The 24,653-nt window shown below is 36.6% G+C and overlaps 1 protein-coding gene across 1 annotated transcript; it reads right to left on the bottom strand.

Moving 5' to 3' along the window:
• Nucleotides 1–3,485: 3,485 nt before the first annotated feature.
• LOC117990259 (adipokinetic hormone/corazonin-related peptide receptor variant I-like) lies at nt 3,486–23,053 on the bottom strand. The gene is made up of 8 exons (XM_034977723.2): nt 22,344–23,053; nt 18,847–18,968; nt 15,573–15,678; nt 13,931–14,135; nt 11,184–11,337; nt 8,512–8,699; nt 5,016–5,080; nt 3,486–4,656 (listed from the first exon to the last, which is right to left on the bottom strand). Exons 1-8 carry the CDS (start codon nt 22,635–22,637, stop codon nt 4,492–4,494), a joined length of 1,299 nt encoding a protein of 432 aa, XP_034833614.1. The 5' UTR covers nt 22,638–23,053; the 3' UTR covers nt 3,486–4,491.
• Between the last annotated feature and the right edge of the window lie 1,600 nt (nt 23,054–24,653).

Below are 24,653 nucleotides of genomic sequence, written 5' to 3' on the forward strand. Positions count from 1 at the left end.
TAGCTGTGATAGCCTAGTGGTTAGGACATCCGCCTTCTAATTGGAGGTCAGGGGTTCGATCCTGGGCACGCACCTCTAACTTTTCGGAGTTATGTGCGTTTTAAGTAATTAAATATCACTGGCTTTAACGGTGAAGGAAAACATCGTGAGGAAACCTGCATGCCTATGAGTTCTCCATTATGTTCTCAAAGGTGTGTGAAGTCTACCAATCCGCACATGGCCAGCGTGGTAGACTATGGTCAAACCCTTCTCACTCTGAGAGGAGACCCGTGTTCTGCAGTGAGCCGGCGATGGGTTGATCATGATGATGATGATTAATTTGAGCCTCAATAGCTCCACCGGTAAAGGAGTGGACTGAAAAGCGAAAGGACGACGGTTCAAACCCCGTCCGTTGCACTATTGTCGTACCTACTCCTAGCACAAGCCTGCGCTTAGTTGGAGAAGAAAGGGGAATCATAGCTAAATATTCTTTTTTTTAAAAAATGTAGTACGCCGCACGTCACTCGCATGCTCGCACTATCCCGCACCGGGTTTGCAGGGCGTCCCCACCCCGATTGCTATCTCGACCTGTCGCGTACGGCGTACTATAGGTAGGTATACACTATTCATTATTATACCTACACTGTTATATCAAACTAAAATACTTCCACTCCAGTTGACCGGAAAACTCTCTAATTGAAGGACGATCAAACCTGACACGTGGCATGCAAACTTAATTATGCATGGCTCCAACCCAATACTAACGGGCTTTTAAAATATTATAGTACCTAACATAAAAATATGCTATAGGAACAGAAAGATTTTTGAAGCTGAAGTGGCAATGGGCAGGGAACATAGTTTGAAAAATCGATTGACGTTGGTAAAAGGTGATAGAATGGCGACCTCGCATCGAAATTTGCAGCGTTGGGGGACCCCCATCCCCTCCCCCAATAGGTGAACAGATGACATCAAACTATAGCATAGCCGCTGAAGACCGTGGCGTGTGGAAGTTATATCCAGTTTTTAGGTCAACGTTCTACACGCGGACAGATAGCCAGACAGACAGCAGAGTGACATTAATAAGTTTCCGGTTTTACACTTTGGGTACAGAACCCTAAAAACCGGAATTTACGGCTTAATGAGCCTTCGAGGCGCGGAGGCAGCGTAAAAGCCAATTAATTCAGACTCAAAGGCCCATTTGGCCCTCGTGCAACCACAGCAAACATCAATGCAGTAGGTATTGATTACAACATTGACGTTTTGATTGTGTACTGCCACTACTATGTCTCACACATACAAGCATTTAAACCAGTACAATATGTTGAGGAGCGTGAGCCGTCGTTGTTACAGGACAATTTGCGGTTGTATTGTAGACTAGTGACCCGCTTCGCACGTGTAGCTTATTACAAATTTCGTAGATATCTCTAATTTTTAGGGTTCCGTACCTCAAAAGGAAAAACCGAACCCTTATAGGATCACTTTGTTGTCTGTCTGTCTGTCGGTCTGTCATGAAACCTACAGCCTACAGGGTACTTCCTGTTGACCTTCCTGTTGACTCATGAAATTTGGTAGGTAGGTGGGTCTTATAGCAGGCCTTAGGGGAAAACCGAAAACCGTGAATTTGTGGTCACATCACACAAAAAAAAATTAATTGTGGTCATAAACTAATAATTAGTATTTTCAATTTTCAAAGTAGTATTACTATACTATGTGGGGTATCATATGAAAGGGCTTTGCTTGTACATTCTAAAACAGATTTTCATTTATTTTTAGGCATAATAGTTTTTGATTTATCGTGCAAAATGTCGATAAAATACGATTGAAGTACAGAACCCTCAGTGCGCGAGTCTGACTCGCATTTGGCCGGTTTTTTGACATAAAATATGCCTGAATATTATGCATTTTGAAAGTGTGGATTGAATTTAATTTTCACCTAGCATGAAATGAGAATTTTCTGCATAGGATTATAGAGCGTACTATCGTATTTTGCACGATTTGCAATGGACATGATATTATCCTTTTGAGTTAGCCGATATCCCAATTTGACGAATGCAAATCGAAAACTCATTGAACAACGATGCTCTAAATAACTTCTATGGTTCACATTGTTAAAATGAGTGCTACTTTCATGCCCGTATATGGATTTTCGATAGTGATAGAGATATATATATATATTTATACACATTAAGTATCATGTGCAATTACTAAGATTTAAGTTAATAAATCACAGATTAGTAATAAGCTAAACTGTACGCTTAGAAGTACGAGATTCTCGTAATTAGTAATTGCACGTGGTACTTAATTAGTATAAATATAGTATAAATCTCTATCACTATCGAAAACCCATATACCCAAAACTGTAATTTTTTCATCTTTCTGTCTGTCTGTCTGTATCATGGCCGCGCATCACGCCGAAACTAGTGAATGAATTCCAATGAAACTTGGTACGATTTGAGTTCATACTTTGAGGAAGGATATACGATACTTTTATCTCCAAATTCAGCATGGTTCCCTTAGGAGAGGGGATGAAAGTTAAAATGTATACTGAGTTGTAATTCATTAGCGCATAGTCCGATTTCATCCACTTTTTTTCAGAAAGGGGTAACTTCAAAAATTGACAAATAAAACCAGCTCATAAAAATACATAAAATTTTCTTATTTCGCATAATTTTTTAAAAGAATGGGTATAATCCTATAATACAGTTAATAATACTTCAAGTTTAACAAAAACCTAACTTACACCATTACCTTATTACTACTACTAAATTTGTTATATGTAAAACTAAATAAAAATAATATTAAACAGCTAATTCATATAAAAAAATACCAGTTCAAAATACGATCTTCTTTAAAACATGCACTTATTTACATTTATTATTATGATTATGTATTAAAGAAAACGTTGTACCCACAACAGTATTTTTTTAATATTTTGACCTATATATATATAATAGTGTCTACTCATTGTCTTCTATAACAATTCATGTTATTTAACCAGAATAATAATGAACCACAGAAAAGTGTATTTTTACATTTTTGAATATGTTTGAATACATTGGCCTCGATAGGTCTAGGACATTTTTATATATGTTTTTCCTATTTTAGTAACGAATAGAAGTCAAAAGATTTTCCGAAACTCTTCTTAAACGACGGTTTTGGTATAGAATTTTTCACTGGAGTGACAATTTAAAGTTATATTAAATAGTACCCGCTTTGGCTATGTATATTCAAAAGTTCAATTGTCAAAGTTGATTAGAAATTGAAAGAAGAAACCCAATAAGGACAATACAATTTCCCTTTTATATATGGGTACGGAGAGAGTATTTGCCAAGAGAACCAATCTTTATGAAAACGTAAGCCTTCTTTTGAGTTCTATTATTCGTGTACTTTTATTCTTCCAGTAAAGAAAGACACACTCAGTTCAAACCGGAATAAAAACCAACGTAAAATCATGGACCTATAGTAAAATGTGAAATATTCTAGAAGGTAATTGGTAAGGTGGATTTATTTGTTTGCGTCGTTGGTATTCAAAATTGAAATTGCATGTACCCGCTGTAGAATTTGATTATGATCATATTTGTCTGCCTTGTTTATTATTATTTTTGACGTGGTGGTATGGCACTTATGAGTAGGTACCTACCATACCTACAGATAATAATTAGTAAGAATATATTTATTCTATGGTTGATCTCAATTCTCAACCATGAAAGTACATTATGGCGAGAATTATAATTCCATGAAAACATTATTCATTATCAAGTTACCTACATTGAAAAAATGTAGAAAGTTACTCTAAAGGTGCGTCCACATTAAGTAACATTATCGTACACTTTTATTGCACAACAGGCTTAGGTGATTGTTAAAATTTAACTCACAATATGGCCATACTTAAACCAAATTAAAAATTTATACTTAAAGTTATTATTATTTATACTTACAGTTAGTTACACGCAACAGAAAATTAGGCTAAACTTCAAAAATCAGTATCTTATTATAATTCCCTTATTTAACACAGAAAAAGTATCATTGTTTTCTAAATTATTTAATATTAATACGATCAATCATTGGGTGTGTACTGAGCAAGAGCATTGAGCAGTACTTACAGTAGGAACAGTTTGTAATACTCACTTTATCACTCACTACATCAATGTTCGACGCTGTATCATTATTGTTCACTAGAGGATTCCCGCTACTTTGTCCGCGTGGATTTTGGTTTTAATCCTGTTAAAATCCTGTGAGAACTCTGTCAAAATCGATTAAACGGATGGGCCGTGAAAAGCTAGCAGACAGACAGACAGACAGACACACTTCCGTATTTATAATATTAGTATGGAGTATGGATTACAAAAATGCGCAATGCGCTCGACTTGCCGTACCTACTCACCGATGTAACGCCCAAATCCGAGCTGTCATATAACAAGCTCTTAGTCAGAACACACCCTTAGATCACAAGTTAGAAAAGAAAACTAATAGTTTGAACACTAATCGTTAGTTTATGTCAGTTTTTAGTTTTTAAACTTCCACTTTCGACTGAACTGTGAACACGTCGCACAGTTTTGGCGCGACCAACTTTGAGTTCTCACTCCAGCTTTGCAAGGGGTCGGAGTTAGCACTTGGGCCAATTAACGTCGTCTCCTGGAAGTTCACCGTGTATTGCCGCCGGCATTTTGTGTACATCTGTCAACAACAACATAAAAATAACAAAAACTGCTGATAATAAACTGCTATAGTCGCTGTGCCATATAGCACTCTTTTTTTGTACCTCAAACGTGTTGTACAGTCGGGGTAATAAGTTTTTTTTTATATACAAGTTAGCCCTTGACTGCAATCTCACCTGGTGGTAAGTGATGATGCAGTCTAAGATGAAAGCGTGATAACCTGGAACGGGTATGGCAGTTTTTATTAAACCCACACCCCTTTGGCTTCTACACGACATCGTACCAGAACGAACATTTATAGAACTAAACTAATGGGACAGTTTATTTCCAGCACCTAATAAGATTAAGGAAAGGATGTTACACTCACAGTATACTCACGTTATTAGGATGGACGACCTCTTTTGGTACATTGCAACTGTAATTGCCTGGACCCGCGATTATACCTGGCAACAAATAAGACTAAATTTTAACAGGATTTCTCGCTTTGATTTTCTGGGATAATAAGCATCTTATATTCGTCGTGCAAGTTAACTCTGTACCAAATTACATCAAAAGACTGAGAGGCATGCTTTCACATTTATAAAATTAGTATTGATATGTATAGCATTACTAACTATTATATAGCCATAACAGGCGATCAGATAATTATTATTGTTGCGGCAAAACAAAACAATACTAGAGATATTTAGCAAAAGTTGCCTTGTTCTGGTTTGATTGTCGACCTGTAGAATCAAATCACAGTGATCTATAGTCGGCTTGTGGCGAGTGCTGTACTGCCGTCCTAAAGCTAAAGTGTCGTTAACTACCACAACCAAGTTTCGAGATATGATCAAAAAAGCGCGAATTTATAAAGAAATGATGCCATTTGATAACTAATAAACGTATACAAAACTTGAAACTATGAAAATGTAGAGCAAGTAGAGCACTTTTGAATAGCTGTATTTTTAAGTTTCTAGAGTAAATAATAATTAAAGCAGGACAGTTTTGGCTTTTTAGTCTAGCATTTTTTCTAACAACGTCTTGTATTTACATAACTTAAATGTCGTTAGATCCTTTAAGACGTTTAAGGCTTGGATTGCATTTACTTTTTTTATCCTTTTACGAAACTTAAAAAAATTGTATAATTACTAAAGTAAAATGACTCTAAAAGACTTTAACGACATTGTAGGTTAGGTTATGATCCTTAAAACTATCAATAACATAACACTTAAAATGCGGCTTTTGTAATTTAAACACATTTTAGTCTAGTAGAATACAAATAGTTTGTATACAGTAGCGTTTTTTGGGGAGAATTGCTAAACTAAAATGTGGTTTATTGCAAATGATCGAACCGTAGCGACGTTTTAGGTTAGCATTGTTTATAAACATTTGAGGTTTTCCAATGAAAGTAACGGTAACTACAACAATTGAAAGAGGAACAGTCCGAAAGTAGTCTCTTAATTTGTTAAAACTTATAGTAATAGTGCTAGAAATCTGTAATTTGGCATGGGTATAAATATTAATCACGCCGACAAAGTGGTGAAATAAAATTGTGATAAATATTATTTTTAGGGTGGCTCTCCTTCATGTAAGGGGGGTGAATTTTTTTTCTCGTCTACCCCATAGTGTGAGATATCGTTGAATAGGTCTTTTAAAAATACTGTGGGTGTGGGAACATCATTTTTCAATTTCTAGATCCGTTGTAAAATATGATGTTTTAATTAAAGTGCTAATTTTTATTAGAGTCAAGTGTCTACCCCCTTTATCAGACATATGGTTGTATAAAGGAACGTGAAAAAATTCACAGCAGTAGTATATAATATAATCAATTTTAAAGGAAAACTATCATGGCTAAGTAGGGTTCACAGGTTAAGGAGTTGTATCTGTTTTTCGAGGTTAATTATTGTACGTAGATATTACGAGTAGCATAGTAATGTATATTATAGTTTTATTGTATCTATTGTATTTGTGATTGATCGTAATCCTAATAAGTAATATTTTTTCCAACTTCCCCTGTGAAGCTGGATTTTATGACTCTCTCTTCAGTTACCATCGTCCTTTGTGGGCCCGTTTGTAGAAGTGAACCATGAAAAACCATGGATTTCAAAATATCCTCAGTATTCATAAATAAAATAAAAGCACTATCTTAGGTTAGCTGTAATAATTGTGACATTACAAAATCCATAAAATCATACAATTTTCCTTTTTTCTTCATAGCTCTTAGTCCGTTATGTCCTCTTGTTTTCTTCCCACCACGCTATCATTCCAGAGTACAGTGAGAGGTTTGAACTCATTGGTTATTTTGCCTATTGGTGCAAACGTTTGATTGAATGCCACAAGGCGTTTACAGAAAGCTCTCGCAGGCGCACTAGTCAACGTTAGAAGCTTTTGAAATGTGGGTATACAGAAGAATGTTGAAAATCTCTTGGGTACAGTGTATCAAAAATGCAACTGTACTACAAAGGCTAAGTGAAGATCTTAAAATCCTGAAGACCATAAAAGTGCGGAAGTTGGAGTACTTCAGCCACATTATGAGAAATAGCAAATACGACCGCCTTCAGCTCATTATTCGGGGGAAAATAGCCGGCAGTCTTACCACCAGGCCGTAGAAGAACATCCGTGGCTAAAGAATTTACGCCAATGGTACGGGAAGAGTACCCGATCTCTTTTCCGAGCAGCAGTGTCCAAGGTGCAGATAGCTCTAATGATTGCCAACCTCCGATAGGAAACGGCATTGCAAGAAGAAGAAAGTCACAACCTCGCGAGATGCGAGAATAGTTAGAGACATTAAAGTTATGTATTGCGGGATAAAGTTATTTTAGGATAGGAAACAATATTTTTTTGCAAACTATCACTAAACTGTAACGCGTTTATGTGTCATTAAAGACATTTTAGTCTAGCATTTTCGTTTAAAGACATTTAAGTTATGGAATAGTGCACCATAATTTTGGAGAAAAACTTAATTTAAAAATAAGTAAAGTGACTTTAAAGACATTTTAGTTAAGGAATTTAAGAAAAAAACCTGCTTTGAGACATTTTAGACTGGCAAATGTCAGTTAAATGCGTTTAAGTGTTGTTATCATATGAACAGGTAGTTATTTAACGACGTTCTTCATATTTCTATTTCAAAAACTACAGCAGCTAGGAAAATACCGGTTAGATTGGTCGATAGAAAAAAAATTCTAAGTAAGATAGCGTTAAAAAGTCAAATTTGGCCAAATGTTGGTTAACGACGTTTTAGCTTGAGGACGGCAGTGTAGCACTCAGCTCATAATTAATCACGCAGGCACCAATACACACTATATGGTTTTAGTAGTGCAACCCTCGATTTATAGATTAGTTTGTGGGAGAGTCGACACCTACTCACCCGTTTATTTTTGACTAGCTTATGCTTGTGACTTCGTCCGCGTGGACTACACAAATATCAAACCCCTATTTCACCCTCTTAGGGGTTGAATTTTCAAAAATCCTTTCTTAGCGGATGCCTACGTCATAATAGCTATCTGCATCCAAATTTCAGCCCGATCCGTCAAGTAGTTTGAGCAGTGCGTTGATAGATCAGTCAGTCAGTCAGTCAGTCACCTTTTCCTTTTATACATTTAGAAGACTAACGCTCGCCGAGTACGCTTGCCGGTGCTTGCCGCTCTACAAGTAGCGTAGTAGCACAGTATAAAGAGTGAAACAGTATGCCGACGCTTTTGATCTCGTGCTAAATGATGACCATGTTGACCCTTCAACATAGAGCCGTAACCAACCGACCTTAGGTAGGGCCAGTTAGGGTCGCTGCTTCGTGCCGGACTTACCGCACGATTGCTCAGTCTAGACGGCTTCCTAGAACCTCTCTATATAATATCAAATCTTTAACTCTGTGGTAGTTGGTAGGCAAAAAACTTACCGTTCGTTTTACAGGTAGTGTTTGGAACGCAGAAGGCTTTCCGTAAGCTCTCCTTGACTATGGTCCTGTTGAGTGTATAGGAGCCGTAGACTAGTGGATCCATGCAGGAGTTTGATACTGCCATAATAAAGAAGAGGCTCTGGACCTTTTCGGAAACGTGCACCGCCGACTTTCGGTGGAACATGTACCTATATTAAACAAATATTGTTAAAATCTTCAGAACGAGATATAAAATTAAGGAAATAATCTTTAAGTTTTAAACTAATGATTTTAGGATTATTTCGTGGTTTAACGGGTATAAAACGACAGGTACATACGTACGGATACATACAGGTAAAACAGGTAGTTTTAATGTAAGTATCTTATTACAACTTTACTACAGTTGAATCTGATTATTATGTAAAGTGATTGATGAAACATTTCTACTTGTGAAATCTAATACATTATGCCAATCAAAGCAAACGCCAAAATCAACGGAAATGAAATTGAGTAGGTACGCTATTGGATATAGGTAGGTACGTATTATAATCTTATTTAGGATTTTGTTTGAAGGTTCTGGAAAAGTTATTCATGAAATATATTTTTAGGCAACGGTTAAGGCTAGGGTTGCATAGCTGATAGCGATGTATTGACGATATTTTTATTATTCCGATATAACGGATTCAAATAAATTTGCCGAGACGTTGACGATACATGTACGCGCCTTAAAATTTTCTTGTAAATACACCGGTAAGTTAAAGTACAGTTCTTGCAATTCACGAAGGCGAGTGAACTTTACTTGAGGTTACGTCGTATACACGGACATTGCGTAAGTGTGTGTGCATGTCAGACAATCAATCGCGAGCAAGCGCTCTGAAACGCACACAAAGGCATTCCGAACCAGTGGTAGATGCATCCGACTATTCGTAAGTACTTGTAAAAGTTTATTCGAATAAAAAAGATTTTTATTTATTTATTTATTTACTTTACCTTACTTATACCAATCATGAAATGCAAGAACTCTAGTGATCCAAGTGCGGCACAAAGCTCTTGTAGGTACTCTTTGTACGATAAATTCTCTCAAAGAAGTTGAGTGATCTAATCTCTTAGCTAGAGAAGATAATGTTCTCGCTTTCTGGTGATAGACCGTAATAATTACCTACCCAAAAGTATTTTTGTTTTGAAAGATCATACGAAAGTGCTTTACCTGAACGTTCTAAAACAGAATTTTATTTCTATTTTTATGCATAATAGTTTTTGATTTCGAAAAAAATGACGTAAAAAACGTCTGTAGAACGGAACCCTCGGAGCGCGAGTCTGACTAGCACTTGGCCGGTTTTTTATAAATATCGATATCGTATCTGTTAAAGTCCGTTTCGGAACATCTCTAGATCTCTGCTTTTAATTTTCACATTAAGAGATAATAGTTATATCATAATCTCATAAAAAAAATCTGTTGAAAATTAATCTCTACGGTCCTTGAAAGATCAAGTTTCTATTTTTCTTTCAGGAAGGAGGATTATTTCATTAATCACTGGGTAAAAGAACGCAAAAAATATTGACTACAAGTCAGGTCAAAGTTCATATCTTGCATAAATCGACTCTAATCTTGTCTTACTATACTTGGTTTTTATAGTTAGGTGCCATAAAAAATGAAAAGTGAAAATGAAAACATAGTGACATAACTACTAAACCTATCACGACTCGTCGTCCGCCCTATTCGGGAGGGCGGGTGTTCGATCCCAGGCACGCGCCTCTCAGTGTTATGTGCGTAATTCAAGCAATTAAATATAGTCCAGCGAGGCAATTGCAACTACCGGGAAAATGCAACCAATCTAATTATCTTGCATAATGTTAGTCATAAAGATAATTAGATTGGTTGCGACGTGATTGAAGGACAAACCAACAAACAAACACACTTTCGCATTTATAATATGGGTAGTGAATATGAAAGAAGAAAGAAAGAAGAAAGAAAGAAGAAAGAAAATGCATTCATTTGTTGTTGGTGTCACAGATAGAAAGAAAGTACAAATGTAACATTTTCATATGGGTAGTGATTTGAAATGCGCACTGGTCTCAAGAAACGCACAACAAATTCTTTTTATTATGACCATCTCTATCAGCTATATATATAAGGAAAAGCTGACTGACTGGCTGACTGACTGACTTATCTATCAACGCACAGCTCAAACTACTGGATGGATCGGGCTGAAACAATAGTAGTAGCTAGTATCGTATAAAACTGATAGAACACCTAGCGACTGCCCGAGGTGAAAATATTAATCCCCTTTATTCCCCGCGAGAATTTCGATAAATCCGATCTTATTTCTTGTCTACATAAAGAGAACTACTTAACTAACGCCTGTGCAAAATTTACTTTGTATGTCCTAATGTCCTAAAATTTGGGCTGGGCTTTAATGAATCAGTCAATGAGTGAGTCAAGGCTTTTTTTCGCCATCATCAACCAATAGATGTCCACTGCTGGACATAGGCTCTTGTGAGGTTTCCACACGCCACGGTCTTGCGCTGTCTGAATACAGCGGCTCCCTGCCTGCTGCGACTCGTTTGGTGGTGTCTGTCCACGAAGGGTATTTTTTTCACAATATTATGTACTAAGGAACCCACCCACGCTTTTTCAAGCTTGGAAGCTTCCCGCTTGGCTTCTTGAAGCTTCCTAAAAGCTTGGAACTTACCACAAAGTCATCGTTGCGTAGGGCAGCCAGCAGAATGCAAAAACGCTGACTATTGTCACAGTCATGCGAAGCGTGCGGCGCCGCGCGCGTGCCAGTGGCCGCTGGTCAGATCTCCTCAGTTGTATTCGGCCTCGCTCATCTGATACTGATTTACCTAAACAAAAAAAACTACAATTTTGTAGCCCGCTTCAGTCCAAAGCACCCCGTCTGCGTAGATTATTATCATGTCTATCAGCTCTCAAATCATAATACATGTTAGTGAAGAGTGGCATACGAAAGAAAAATGAAATATTTTGCTGTTGTAAAAGCAAACGTAGATAGGTACTTAACATTATTTGACATTCCATTATCACTTGAGTGCTTGCGTCTATACTATAGCATTTAATTCGTAGCTCGCCTTCGTTTTCGTAGCGCCGCCTGTAGCATCATTGTAGAACCTATTTCCCGCCCACACTCGAGTATTTCAACTTGCAACCTCTCTTGCTTTCAACTTTTCAAGAAGCTAACTATTACATTCTAAGTAACTCGAAGTCAAAGAATTTGTATCACGCCATATAATATATTAAACTTTTGTATAATGCTAGGCCCCAAGATAATATTATAAAACTCTAGATAGACATCATCATCACTATCGTCAACTAGTAAACGTCCATAGGACGTAGGTCTCTTGTAGGGATTTCCACACGCCACGGTCTTGCGCCACCTGAATCCTGCAGCTTCTGCGGTGACGCTATCCGGAGTGGGAAACCTCAAGACCGGCAAAGCTTATAACTTTGTATTGAAAAATTGAAGACAAATTCGTATATTTTTCCAGTACATACGGCATGAATGTATATACTGGAATATAATATATCCTGGAAATTATATATACATACTTAATCTTGTACGATGGTACGGAAACCTTCATGTGCGAATCCGACTCACACTTGACCGGTTGTTTTTTAATACATAAATAGCGATAAACCGAACATATAAAGAATACCTACCACAATAACCTTTGTGCAGTGTACCTACTCCATCGATGTACCAGTACTACTCACGAAGTTACAATAATTTATTATGACGAATACTTGACGCGGAATAATATCGATATTATGGCTTCATGTTATATTGTCAATTTTCTGCTTCGTTACATGAATAGGTCAACTAAAAAAAAAAACGAATATTGTCGCAAAACTGAGAACAAAAAAATATTTTCATTGACATAGTAAAAATATGATTTTGTAGGTTGTAATAACACATTCAGGATAGGCTACTTTTTAAGTATCTCTATCTCCGAGATGTAAATTTTCTATATACTAAAATTTCGTCAAAATCGTTTTAGCGAATGAATGGTATAAAGTAACAGGCACACAGACAGACATACACACTTTCGCATTTATGATATTATTATTAATAATGGATTAGAGGCAGTTATTTTAAAGTAACTAGTTTCACTCAGCTCGTGTTAGCAGCGTGTAGCTAAGAAATGATTTTTGAAAATTCCACCCCTAAGGGGGTTAAATGGGGGTTTGAAATTTGTGTAGTCCACGCGGATGAAGTCGCGGAAATAAGCTGGTCTTCATATAAAATGAAAATTCGTGGATCGCCTTTCCGATGGATGTGCCTTGCACTTAGCACGGCTCGGATCTGCTTCGGTCTAACGTGAATAAACCCTTATCCTAAATTACACTTGCGTATTTTTACCTACTTCCTAATCCAAAAGTTCCTAACATAGTTTCGAACACCGGATGTGTTCATAGACCTCGCTTAACAAAGTGTAGGCGTAACTCAGTCTTCTAACGAGCTTATGACTTTATATCCCTCGCATCGGAACTTATTAGTCCTTTAAACCGAATTAAAGAGACAGAACACCCCATGAATACGAATATTACTTGAGATATAAATAAGTCAAAAATCACTTCATTATATTTCATTTCATTCTCTATTGTGCACTTTTACACTACCTTATAACATGTACCTACAGCAAAATATTCAATAAGGATTTTACAATCAAACCTTTAAAAAGGGTCAAAAATTATATCCATACTAATATTATAAATGCGAAAAGGTGTTTGCCTGTCCGTTGGTCTGTCTGTCTGTCTGTTAGCTTTTCACGGCTCATCCTTTCAACCGATTTTGATGAAATTTGGTACAAAGATAGCTTGCATCCCGGGGAAGGACATAGGACATTTTTTATTGAGTCTGATATTGAATGTAGTAATTTAAATTTTTGCACTGTTTACACCACGAAAGAATAACAGCTAGTAATCAACACCTATTTTATTTAAAACTGGATGATGCCTGCGACTTCGTCCGCGTGGAATTAGGTTTTTTTTAAAATCCCGTGAGAACTCTTTGAATTTCCGGAATAAAAAGTAGCCTATGTCACTCTCCAGGTCTTTATCTGTACCCTAGGAAAAAATCACGTCAATCCGTTGCACTGTTGCGATGTGATTGAAGGACAAACCAACATACAAACACACTTTTACATTTATAATAAGGGTACTGATAAGGGTACTGATTTCAAAAAGTGTGTCATAATACTGCAGTAGGTACGCATAGTGACACAGATTACATAAATAATATTAGCGCGGGGTTTGCGCACCTTTTGACACCTATGAGCCTGCATCAAAAAATAGTGACCCGTTACTAGAGTTGCGCCATGATGAATGGTGCAAGAGATTGTCTTTAACATAATATATTTATTCGAGGCACACGACAGTGCCAAGTTTCGGCGTTAGTACATGAGTATACATTAAACTTACCCGAGATTTCCTTCGAATTTTTATTTATCTCCCAGAAAATACAAGCGTAGCAAACGGTGATCACGATCAACGGTAAGAAGTACATAGCAAACAACACAAGGACGTTGTACGCTTGCTCTTGGTGCTCGTTGGAGAAGGCTTCGAAGGAAACGCACTGTTGGAACTCTGGCACGGTGGGGTGATTCTTGACACGGAAAACTAGGCTCTAAAACAAAGAGAATAAAATTGTTGAAGTGAAATTTCTTTTATCTATCCGCGGAAAGAAGTTACTTCTGAAGTTAATTTCGAATGTTTTTGAAAACATTTTCGAATGGAATTTCGAATGTTTTTTGAAAACATGTTTGTGATTGGTTGGTGTCACTATATGGTTAACGCCCACTGAGATTTTTATCTCTATCATTTGTATGAGATTACGTAACAGAGAGAGCGCTACACTAAATTCTTTCCGCGGATAGAGTTTAGGAGAGAAAGGAAAGAGAAATTAAAAGATTAATTATTATTCCGGATCGGGCTGAAATAAATTCTGTCACTTTTGAGGTTAGAATCATAATATTTAGTAGGTAAATGTGAGTAAATTGGATGGTTGTAGTAAAGTAAGCTTGGTGGTTTTGGCATCTACTAATAGATGAGTGAAGAACATTATCTATAAAGAAGTTCTGTAGTTAATATTTTTGCAATTAGGAAGCCTCAATAGCTCAACCGGTAAAGGAGTGGACTGAAAACCGAAAGGTCGACGGTTCAAACCCCGCTCGTTGCTCTATTATCGTACCTACTCCTAGCACAAGCCTGACGCTTAGTTGGAGAGGAAAGGGGAATATTAGTCATTTAACATGGCTAATATTCTTTAAAAAAAAATCATAATCTTTTTTGACTCGAAACATCCTAGGTAGGTGCTTGGTGGAGAGATTTCTAGATATAATAAAGGAAGAAGTTTAGTAAGGTCTCTACTGAAGAAAAGAATAAACATTTACGAAGATTTCTTGTAAAATATTTAGGGTCAGTAACCGAGATGAATGGGTCTTGTTATGAGTCGCAGGCGTAGGCCGTCCTAAAGCTGTTGACTTCATCTAAATATTTGCCAAGGGTTAAGTATATAATATGAACTTAGTAAAAGTAAATAGTAAAGCGGTGATACCTTAGTGGCTAAGGCCTCCTATTCAGGAAGTCTGGGGTTCGATTTTTTTTTAACTTATAGACTAGCGCTTGGCTGCAATCAGACCTGGTGGCAAGTAATGATGCCTATTCACTCTTGACTTGAAGGTCAAAATATTCCAATTGGAGGGGAAAACTGATGCTGGAAGGGTGTTCCAAATATTAGCTGCTCGAATTAGAAATGAGGTGGCAAATCGCTTCGTACGTATCCGTGGAATTTCAACTACGTACAGGTGCAGACCTTGGCAATGCCATGTGGTAGGATAGTAGAAAGGTGAAGGAAGAACCAAGTCAAATCGACCGTTCCAAAGAGATAGCAGTTTTGTAGAGCGTTGTCTTTGTCGTTGAGACAGATAAAACGTCACATAGGTAGGTAGGAGTGACAGAGACAACCCTCTACGAAACCGAAATGTCTTTCTAAAATTCGATGTACAATATTTCTTGCCGGCTACTGTATCTAGATGATATCATTAAATAAAAACTAACTAACTTGCGGTAAACTGCAAAGTAAAGCGATGAGCCATGCAAACCAAAGCATTGTTTTGCTTCGATTTCTTGCCACTGCCAAACGTAGAGGGTAAAGAACTGCGAAAAACCTGAAACAAAAAAATACATATAATAGGTAATAAGAAAACAAAAGAATTAAAATACTTTGAGATTCAATGAGTCGGGACGATAGATCTAAAAGGATCTGAGTACGGCTGTATAAGTAGTATGTAGATGCCATTGCTTATCAGGATAGCGGGTAGGTTAGTAGGTATTTAGGTAAGCTCAGCCACACCTATTAGCGAGTTCCCAGTAGGTACGTATGAATATTATTATTGTAAATCCTTCAATGAAACCATACCACGCCCACACAAGCTCCTCGTTCTTAATGTTAGATTGTTGACCCATAAAGAACAACCACGACTATCTGTCTGACTATCAATAAACACGATCTGATTCTATGAATTTTCTATTTCAATGCTATTTTGAAACATGTTTTTCTTTACTGTGAAAATGTTATTGCAAAAGTCCTTTGCCATTGCCATTAGAGCCACATAGATCTTTCAACTATGATGTTGTCATGATATAATGCTCACGATGTTCACGATATAACTTGCTTTTACAGAACCTTTAACAAGACAAGTTTAGTGATCGCGACTTCGGAGTCTGGATTTAGGTTTTTTAACCACGGAACTCTATAAAACTTAATTTATTACTACTATGTAACTACAATTTTGGTACATGAAAAATAAAAATAAATAAAATAAACAAAAAGTAGTACATAGTATTATATTTCAGCAAAATCGGTTCTGTCATCGTGGCGTGAAAGAGTAACAAACACCCTAATTTTCATTTTGATATAAATACTACTTAGCTTTAACAGTGATAACCTAGTGGCTAGGTCGTCCGCCTCCTATTCGGGTGGTCGTGAGTTTGATTCCGGGCATGCACCACAACTTTTCGGAGTTATGTGCGTTTTAAGAAATTAAAATATAAACTCGGCTTTAACGGCGAAGGAAAACATCGTGAGGAAACCTGCATGCTTGAGAGTACTATATAATGTTCTCAAAGGCGTGTGAGTGAAGTTTGTCAATCCGTGCACATGGCCAGCGTGGTGGACCATGCCATGGCCCATCATGCTGGCCATGTGCACAGATTGACAGACTCATACTTGAGAGGAGACCCTTGCTCTGCAGTGAGCCGGCGATGGGTTGATCATGATGATCACTACTTAGCTTTTGCCTGTGACTTCGTCTGCGTGGAATTAGGTTCTTAAAAATCGCGTGTCAGCTACTAAAATGACTTCTTGTATAGTCTTCTACCCACATAATATGAAAGTCGCTTTAAATTTTCCCTTCCCTTACCCTTAAAATTTCCGAAAATCGTGAAACACCTTTTCTTTCAACCGAAAGCCTTTGCCAATATTTGTAGAATATAATTTCAAAATTGATGATTATTTAAAAATAACATAATAAGAATAACAAAAACACATTGAAGTAAGTGAGCAAGCAGGTACCTACTAAAAGTAACACGCTAAAATTGCTTTTGTGTAACATGAGAAAAGAAGATCGTTCATCTCACAGGCAAAAACTGCAAAATCATCCCTGTAACTCCATAATATAAGATTACAAGGCCGAGAACAGTATGAATAAGTAATTTTAATGTAAAATCCTTGAAACGGCTGCCATAATACCAGTTATATAGACATGGTTCAACAAATTGTAGGTGTGTGAAGTAGATTTTATACGCCCTAAAATACTTACGAACAAAATACCTACATAGATTACTTTTAAAGCACCGCATATACCTAATCGTGTTGAGCATCCCCAGCCTTTACTTGAGGCAAAATGTCTCTCAAATGAATACGTACCTATATCTGTCTCCGTTGAACGCACGATTAGGTCTAGAGATGAACGATTTCACATATAGCATATAAAAAAATCATGTGAAAAGTCATCTCATATGTAACACTGGAACGATATCTTACTCAAAGTAGTTTAATTGTCTTTAGTACGATTAATAGCCTCATCTATTGACAGAAGGGCTGGCTCATTGTTTGCGCAACGATTCAGCCTGGCTGTCCAGCGCGGAAATGCAGCCAGTAGGTATTCTTGGCACCATTCCACGCGGGCATGATTTATAATTAGATAAGGCTAGCTTTAAGTTTTATTGTAATTTTTTTTTTAAAGTAGTCTGTAAAAAAGCACCTTACCTACATTTACAATAATTAAATGCGAAAATCCATTTTCCGTGAAAAACTACCTGTGAATTATCTGTGCTATTGATCTTGACTTGATCATAATTCCGGAAGTTCCTGGTGTAATTCCTGATTATTGTTGTAGCAAACGCAATCGTTTGTTTGTAAGTGCAAAAATGGAAACTTTCTTACTTTTCATGAAAATCAATAGAATTACTGTGATGAAAATAAAGAATTTCACCAAATGAAAATGATTTAAAAATATCTCCCTTTCTAGTTATAACTAAGACTACATTGAGCACGACAAAAAATCTATAAAATATGGCTCGAATAAGATGCGGATGTCTTTAAGGTCATAGTACACATAACAACTCGGAAAGGGATCGTCACCGTATCGCCTTTCGCCTCGCCGTCAACCAAGCGTCAACCTAATGTAAATGCGGATCAGCAGCTCCGGTACGTCGACTCGGCTACGGCTAGACTTGGACGGCTTGAGTTTAAACGGTGACGATCCCTTTCCATGTCAACATGTGTGCTTTGACCTTAAGTGGATAGACAGCATAAAGATTAGACTATATTTGGCGAGATTCGGTGTAATAAAGTATTTTTCAACAGCCGTTTGTGATTCTGACGGCACATTTCGTCATAATAGCGCCTACTATTCCTGGACATATCCCCTTTAAAAGTACCTCACTTACGTGTGAAAAATAGAGGCTATTTTCATGACATTCTTGTTATTTACGACTTTGACATACATAAGTTACATTCTAGTATTACTGTAGGTATAGGTGCGCGACAGGTCGAAATGGCAATCGGGGTAAGAGGTGGGGGGGGGGGGCGCCCCACACACCCGCATGTCACTTGACTCTCAAATGGGAGCATTAATTTATGGTTGAATTTATGTTTTCTTACACCTAATCATTTTTTTTTTTCGGTCTAAGTTTACATGCCGTAGCCGCCTATAATTTGAACTATATAATAACTTAGCACCTAGGATTTGAATAATGTAATTTTTTTGTATGATTCTGTTGGTGGTTCAATAAAACAATTAAAAAAAAGACGAAGATGCGGAAGATCTCACCTATCCAATGATATGCAGACTAAAACATTCGATGATAGGTAGAGGCCGAATGCTCGAAGCACGAGGAAAATTTTGCATGCCCAGTTTCCCGCCAGCCAGGCATTCGTAGTGCGCCACGCGATCTAAAACAAAAACTAAACTTAACATATATATTCAAATTTCAAAATATTTGTTAGGTAATCTATAGATAATAATATAACACATTTTTTGATAGTTTTTTTTATTCCATTACAAGTTACCTACCCCTTGATTGCGATCTCACATGGTGGTAAGTGATGATGCAGCCTAAGGTGAAAAGGGGGTTAACTTGGAAAGGATATATCAGTTTTTTTATTAAATTCATACCCCTTATCGGTTTCTACACGGCATCGTAAATCGCTTGGCTTTCTCAGTAAGGTGGTAAACTAGCAAAGGGCATAGCCTCCCACCAGACGAAACACTATGTAGTTCTATATTTATTTGTTATTTCATATTTATAAGTAACTAGCTAATGCTCGTGACTTCGTCCGCGTAGACTACACAAATTTCAAAACCCTATTTTTAACCGACTTCATAACCGAGGTTCTCAATTCGTCGGAATCTTTTTTTTTTATGTATGTAACCGGATTACTCGAAGACGCCTGGACCGATTTTGAAAATTCTTTTTTTGTTCGAAAGGGTATACTTCAAAGTTGGTCCCTCTGGTCATCTTCGAAGATAGATACTGGAACTCCTCAACGGATAAGTCAGCTCGCGATCAGTGTAATAGCTTAGTAAACAGTAGATTTTTAACCAGTCATAGCATAATTCTATGGGGCCACTAAAAATTGTGAAATAAAAAATTTTTACAAAAAAAATAAAAACCGACTTCGATACACAAACACTAAAAATTCAAAAATAATTTAATTTATTACCGAATATATTATGTATGTATACAAGAGTTAATATAGTTCCATAATAATAATTTTTGGGGTCGGTGCCAATGAGGTGCCATTGTTGAGCCTCATAAAAATATGAAGTCTAGACGATCCGCGCAGCTAAAGCTAATTGGCACCGGCACCAAAAAATATTATTATGGAACTATATTAACTCTTGTATACATAATATATTCGGTAATAAATTAAATTATTTTTCAATTTTTAGTGTTTGTGTATCGAAGTCGGTTTTTATTTTTTTTGTAAAAAAAATTTACTCCTTAGGTATTGTATTTTCAAAAATATTTTCTTAGCAGATAAGATGTCAACGTTATATAACGCTATCTGCATGCCAAACAGCCCGATCCGTCCAGTAGTTTGGCTGTGCATTGATAGATCAATCAGTCAGTCATTCAGTCAGTCAACTTTTCTTTTATATGTATCCATCCATACTAATATTATAAATGCGAAAGTGTGTTTGTCTGTATGTCCATCTGTCTGTCTGAAATTTGATACAGAGATAGCTTGCATCCCGGGGAAGGGCATAGGCTACTTTTGATCTCGGATCTTTGATTACAAAGAGTTCCCACGGGATTTTTGAAAACCTAAATCTATGCGGACGATGTCGCGGGCATCATATAGTTTAGACTTTAGATAATAAAATAGATTTCTGTTTTGATAAATAAAGATTTCATTTTCATTTCAATTAACTAATTTTCATGGCCCAGCGAACCGGAAGTAGTTTCTAAATACATAATATTATAATCTATTTATAACATCATTATGAATTCTGCAATGACGACATTTTAGCGGAGTGAATATTCAAGAATGCTTAGCACTTAAAAATTATCATCTACAAAGAGAATTTCTCCTTAGAAAATTTTATGTAGGTATATGAGCGCTAACCTTTATTATACAAATTTTCCAACTATGCGTTCTTTACTTATCTAAATATATAAAACGAAAAGTTGACTGACTAACTGACTGACTGAATAATCTATCAAAGCGCATGAAGATAGCTATTATGACGTAGACATTCGCTCAGAAAGGATTTTTGAAAATTCAACCCCTAAAGGGCTGAAATAGGGGTTCGAAATGTGTGTAGTCGCGAGCATAAGCTAGTTACGTATAAATGCGAAGGTTTGTCTCTATGTCTATTAAGTTTTCATGGGTCAACCCTTACCAACGTCAATTTCGCATAGAGATAGCTTGCATCCTTAATTCTTTTACCCTGACAAGCTCATTTCGCGTGGATAAAGAGGCTAGTTTTAATTATTCCACTTTAATTATCTGTTGAGTTTCAACATCCAATAAAATACATTAAGTCCACTACTACTGAATATATTATTAAATTTAACCAATATGAGTCTTTAATACTAAATGCATGTTTATGCTATTTATTGAAAATAATTCTCGTTATTCCCATTAGATATCATAAAATTTTCCTAATCTTCTCTTTATAATATAAAAATGAATCACTAAATGTGTTGGTCATCGCAAATCTCGAGAACAGCTGAACCGATTTCGCTAATTCTTTTTTTATAATATTTCTTGAAGTACGAGGATGGTTCTTACGGAGAGAAAAATTAATTTAACCTCCGCCTTAATTTTCTAAACTCCACCCGAGCGAGGCCGGGGCGGACCAGCCCATAGTTTATAATATAAGTTAATGATATAATGATATAAGTTAAACATAAGTCTTAAAATATGACTTTTATAGGGCCAATACATATTATTGTGTTACTTTTTAGGGGGTTTTGCGTCGGGGGTTTTTACATGTGTTGGATCAACAAATAAAGACAAATTATTTATCTATTCATTGATTCTGTTAATATTGGTAGGAAGGTCGATGTTTGTTTGAATAGGAACTTTATGTTTATGTATGTTTACAAAAACAGAGAGAGACACATAGGAAAGGAAAACTAAACTCGTACATTAGGATTCTAATACCTTTACCTCTCCCAGACAACCTTTTGTGAGAGGAGGGTTTTTTTTTATCTAATCTATTTATATTAAGCCTCAATAGCTCAACAGGTAAAGGAGTGGACTGAAAAACAAAAAGGTCGACGGTTCAAACCCCGCCCTTTGCACTATTGTCGTACCTACTCCTAGCACAAGCTTGATGCTTAGTTGGAGAGGAAAGAGGAATATTAGTCATTTAACATGGCTAATATTCTTTTTTTTTTAATAGGTGTTTGCTCACAAAGTGAGCATGTCACCCCTGTAGAATACAAACCGGATACAAAAATGTCTTACATTGTACGTCCCACTTAATACTAATTTGTACAGCATCCTTGCCTTCTCGGATGTTCCTATGTTGAGGATATTTACTTACTGTAAAAAATCCGATCTTTCAGCTTCGTTCCGGACACATTCAGCCATTATAATATGCAGTACGTCCTCCAATGTATCGCACTCTGAACAGTTAGGAGATGAGACCTTGCCCATCAACGCTGCGAAACTGTTTAGCGTATATATAGCGTAATATGTCCGGATCGAAGTCTATTTGCTATTACCACCTCGGTCCTTCTCATATTGGCGAGAGGAGGGTTGGTGTGGCAAAGAAAAAAAGAATTTTAGGTCCTTATGTTACATTGTACGTACCTCAAGAGGTATCCCAATGAAAATGACAATCAGGTCTGCCACCACCAAGTGGGTCATCAACAAGTTAACCCTCGACTTCCTTCTTCTCGACCGCACTAAAGACACAAACACTGACACGTTTCCAACTGCACCGATCACAAACAACGCACTATAAATACCCACTACAAAACCTTGGTCAGAGTTTGGCACTGTGTTTGACACCGTGTCGTTTAAGTTCAAGTTGATTTGATCCGGGTTGAAGTACTCCCAAAACTTCTGGTTGAGATCCGACGTCTCCGATGAAATGTTTTCCATTTTCACCGTTGTTATTCTCGTGATGTTTGATATTGTTTTACATTATGAAATAATAATAATAATAATAATAAAATACTTTAGTAACAATTTTAATTACATTTTAATAGTAATTAATAAGGTTTATTGAACGTGTCGCTTACATATTATTTTGGGTTGCATGTTATTAAGCTAATAATATTGTTAAGCGTTATCTAATATTTAGCGTTTAGTATAATTTAGTATTTTTTATTCTTAATTAATTATAAAACGTAGATAATAGTCATCTGGCACCCCGATTTAAATAATTAGTACCACAGTTCACTTTCTCACATCAAGATGATTGATAGTGAATAGTTTTTAAAAGTTTTAAGCTCTACGATCTCGTAGCGCAGTATGTAGCGACGCGTATCGCGCTGGGTCTACGCGACTGCTCAGCGTAGCATCGTAGCCGACTGTGACGGACGGCCGCCTACGCTAGAAAAATATTCGTTCCTGTCTTCCTCTAGTTGCTCAGCAAAAAGTAAATAATTATACCACATTAAGGGGTGAAAAAGAAGAATGACACATACTACTAGGTGACTAAATATCGAAAAGAGAGTTCTAACGACACGAATGTTACCTCACATGGATCACAATCACAAAACTTTGTATTCATCCGTTGAAAATCAGGGTTTGCCTGAAGTGGCACTTGCTATGAGAAATTAGTTTCAAACGGCTGGAGTAAACGCTTTCTACTAGATAAAGTGCAAAACCTACGCAAGCAATTTGTGTAACTTAATTGTGTAATTTAACTCCTCACGCGCCATTTTAACTGTTTGTGTCAAATTTTATGTCAAAAGTACGATTTTAGGCCTTATTTTAAAGATGAACCGTACTTTTGACATGACAGTTGACTCATAGAGTTAAAATGGAGAGTGAGGAGTCATTTTCAGTATATATACTCGTACCTTTATCTGCGAGCCTATAGTCTTCAACTCTGTTAACAAACATGTAATTAGTTGTATACTACGACTAAAGTTCAGTTGCGTAACAGGTGATTAAAGTAACGTTACGGTTAACTTTAAACTTTGACCCCCATAAAAAGCGAAGAAGGTTGCATAAGTCAGTGTTCACACTTCCATAATCAAGGTAAAAGGTAAAATTTTGGTCCAATTTTAACAAATCTTAACTTGTGCAGCCCATTTCGCTTTTATGGACGGTAAGTGTAATCCTATATATTTAACTAGCTGATGCCCGCGACTTCGTCCACGTGAAATTAGGTTTTTAAAAATCCCGTGGGAACTCTTTGATATTTGATTAGCCTATGTCACTCTCCAGGTCTTTATCTATACCCATGCAAAAAATCACTTCAATCCGTTGCGACGTGATTGAAGGACAAACCAACAAACAAACGCACTTTCGCATTTATAATAAGGGTACTAATAAGGCTACTGATTAAGCTCTTATTAGGGTATAAAATAAAGTAAAAATACGCAGTACGACTACGTACTTTGATATCAAGGAAATCTTGTTTTATAAGGTCTATTCCATTTTAATAACACAAGTGTTTTGTAATGTTATAAATGTAAAGCAATATCTTTTGTTTGTTTTAAAACAGGAAACCTTAACAAAATCCTTTTACTTGATTGTTTCCTGTTACGAGAATCTACGTTCAAGGTTGGTCATTACTACCATTGTCTTCCGACTTTTACAGGAAACGAGTTTGCAGCAAAATTGTCTGAATAATCTAATTTACGGGATGAACAATCCATCATGTTACGCAACGTAAAAAATATATATAAATAGATGATGCTCGCGACTTCATCTGCGTGGATTTAGGTTTAAAAAACCCGTGGGATCTCTATGATTTTCCGGAATAAAAAGTAACCTATGTCCTTCCCCGGGATGCAAACTATCCCTGTACCAAGTTTCGTCAAAATCGGTGAAACGGATCGGCCGTGAAAGGCTAGCAGACAGACACACTTTTGCATTTATAATATTAGTATGGAAGTATGGATTTACTCTGTCTTTACGTGGTACCGGTGTTAAAATTAATTA

This window comes from Maniola hyperantus, chromosome 17, assembly GCF_902806685.2.
Source record: "Maniola hyperantus chromosome 17, iAphHyp1.2, whole genome shotgun sequence".
NCBI classification, from domain to species: Eukaryota; Metazoa; Arthropoda; class Insecta; order Lepidoptera; family Nymphalidae; genus Maniola; species Maniola hyperantus.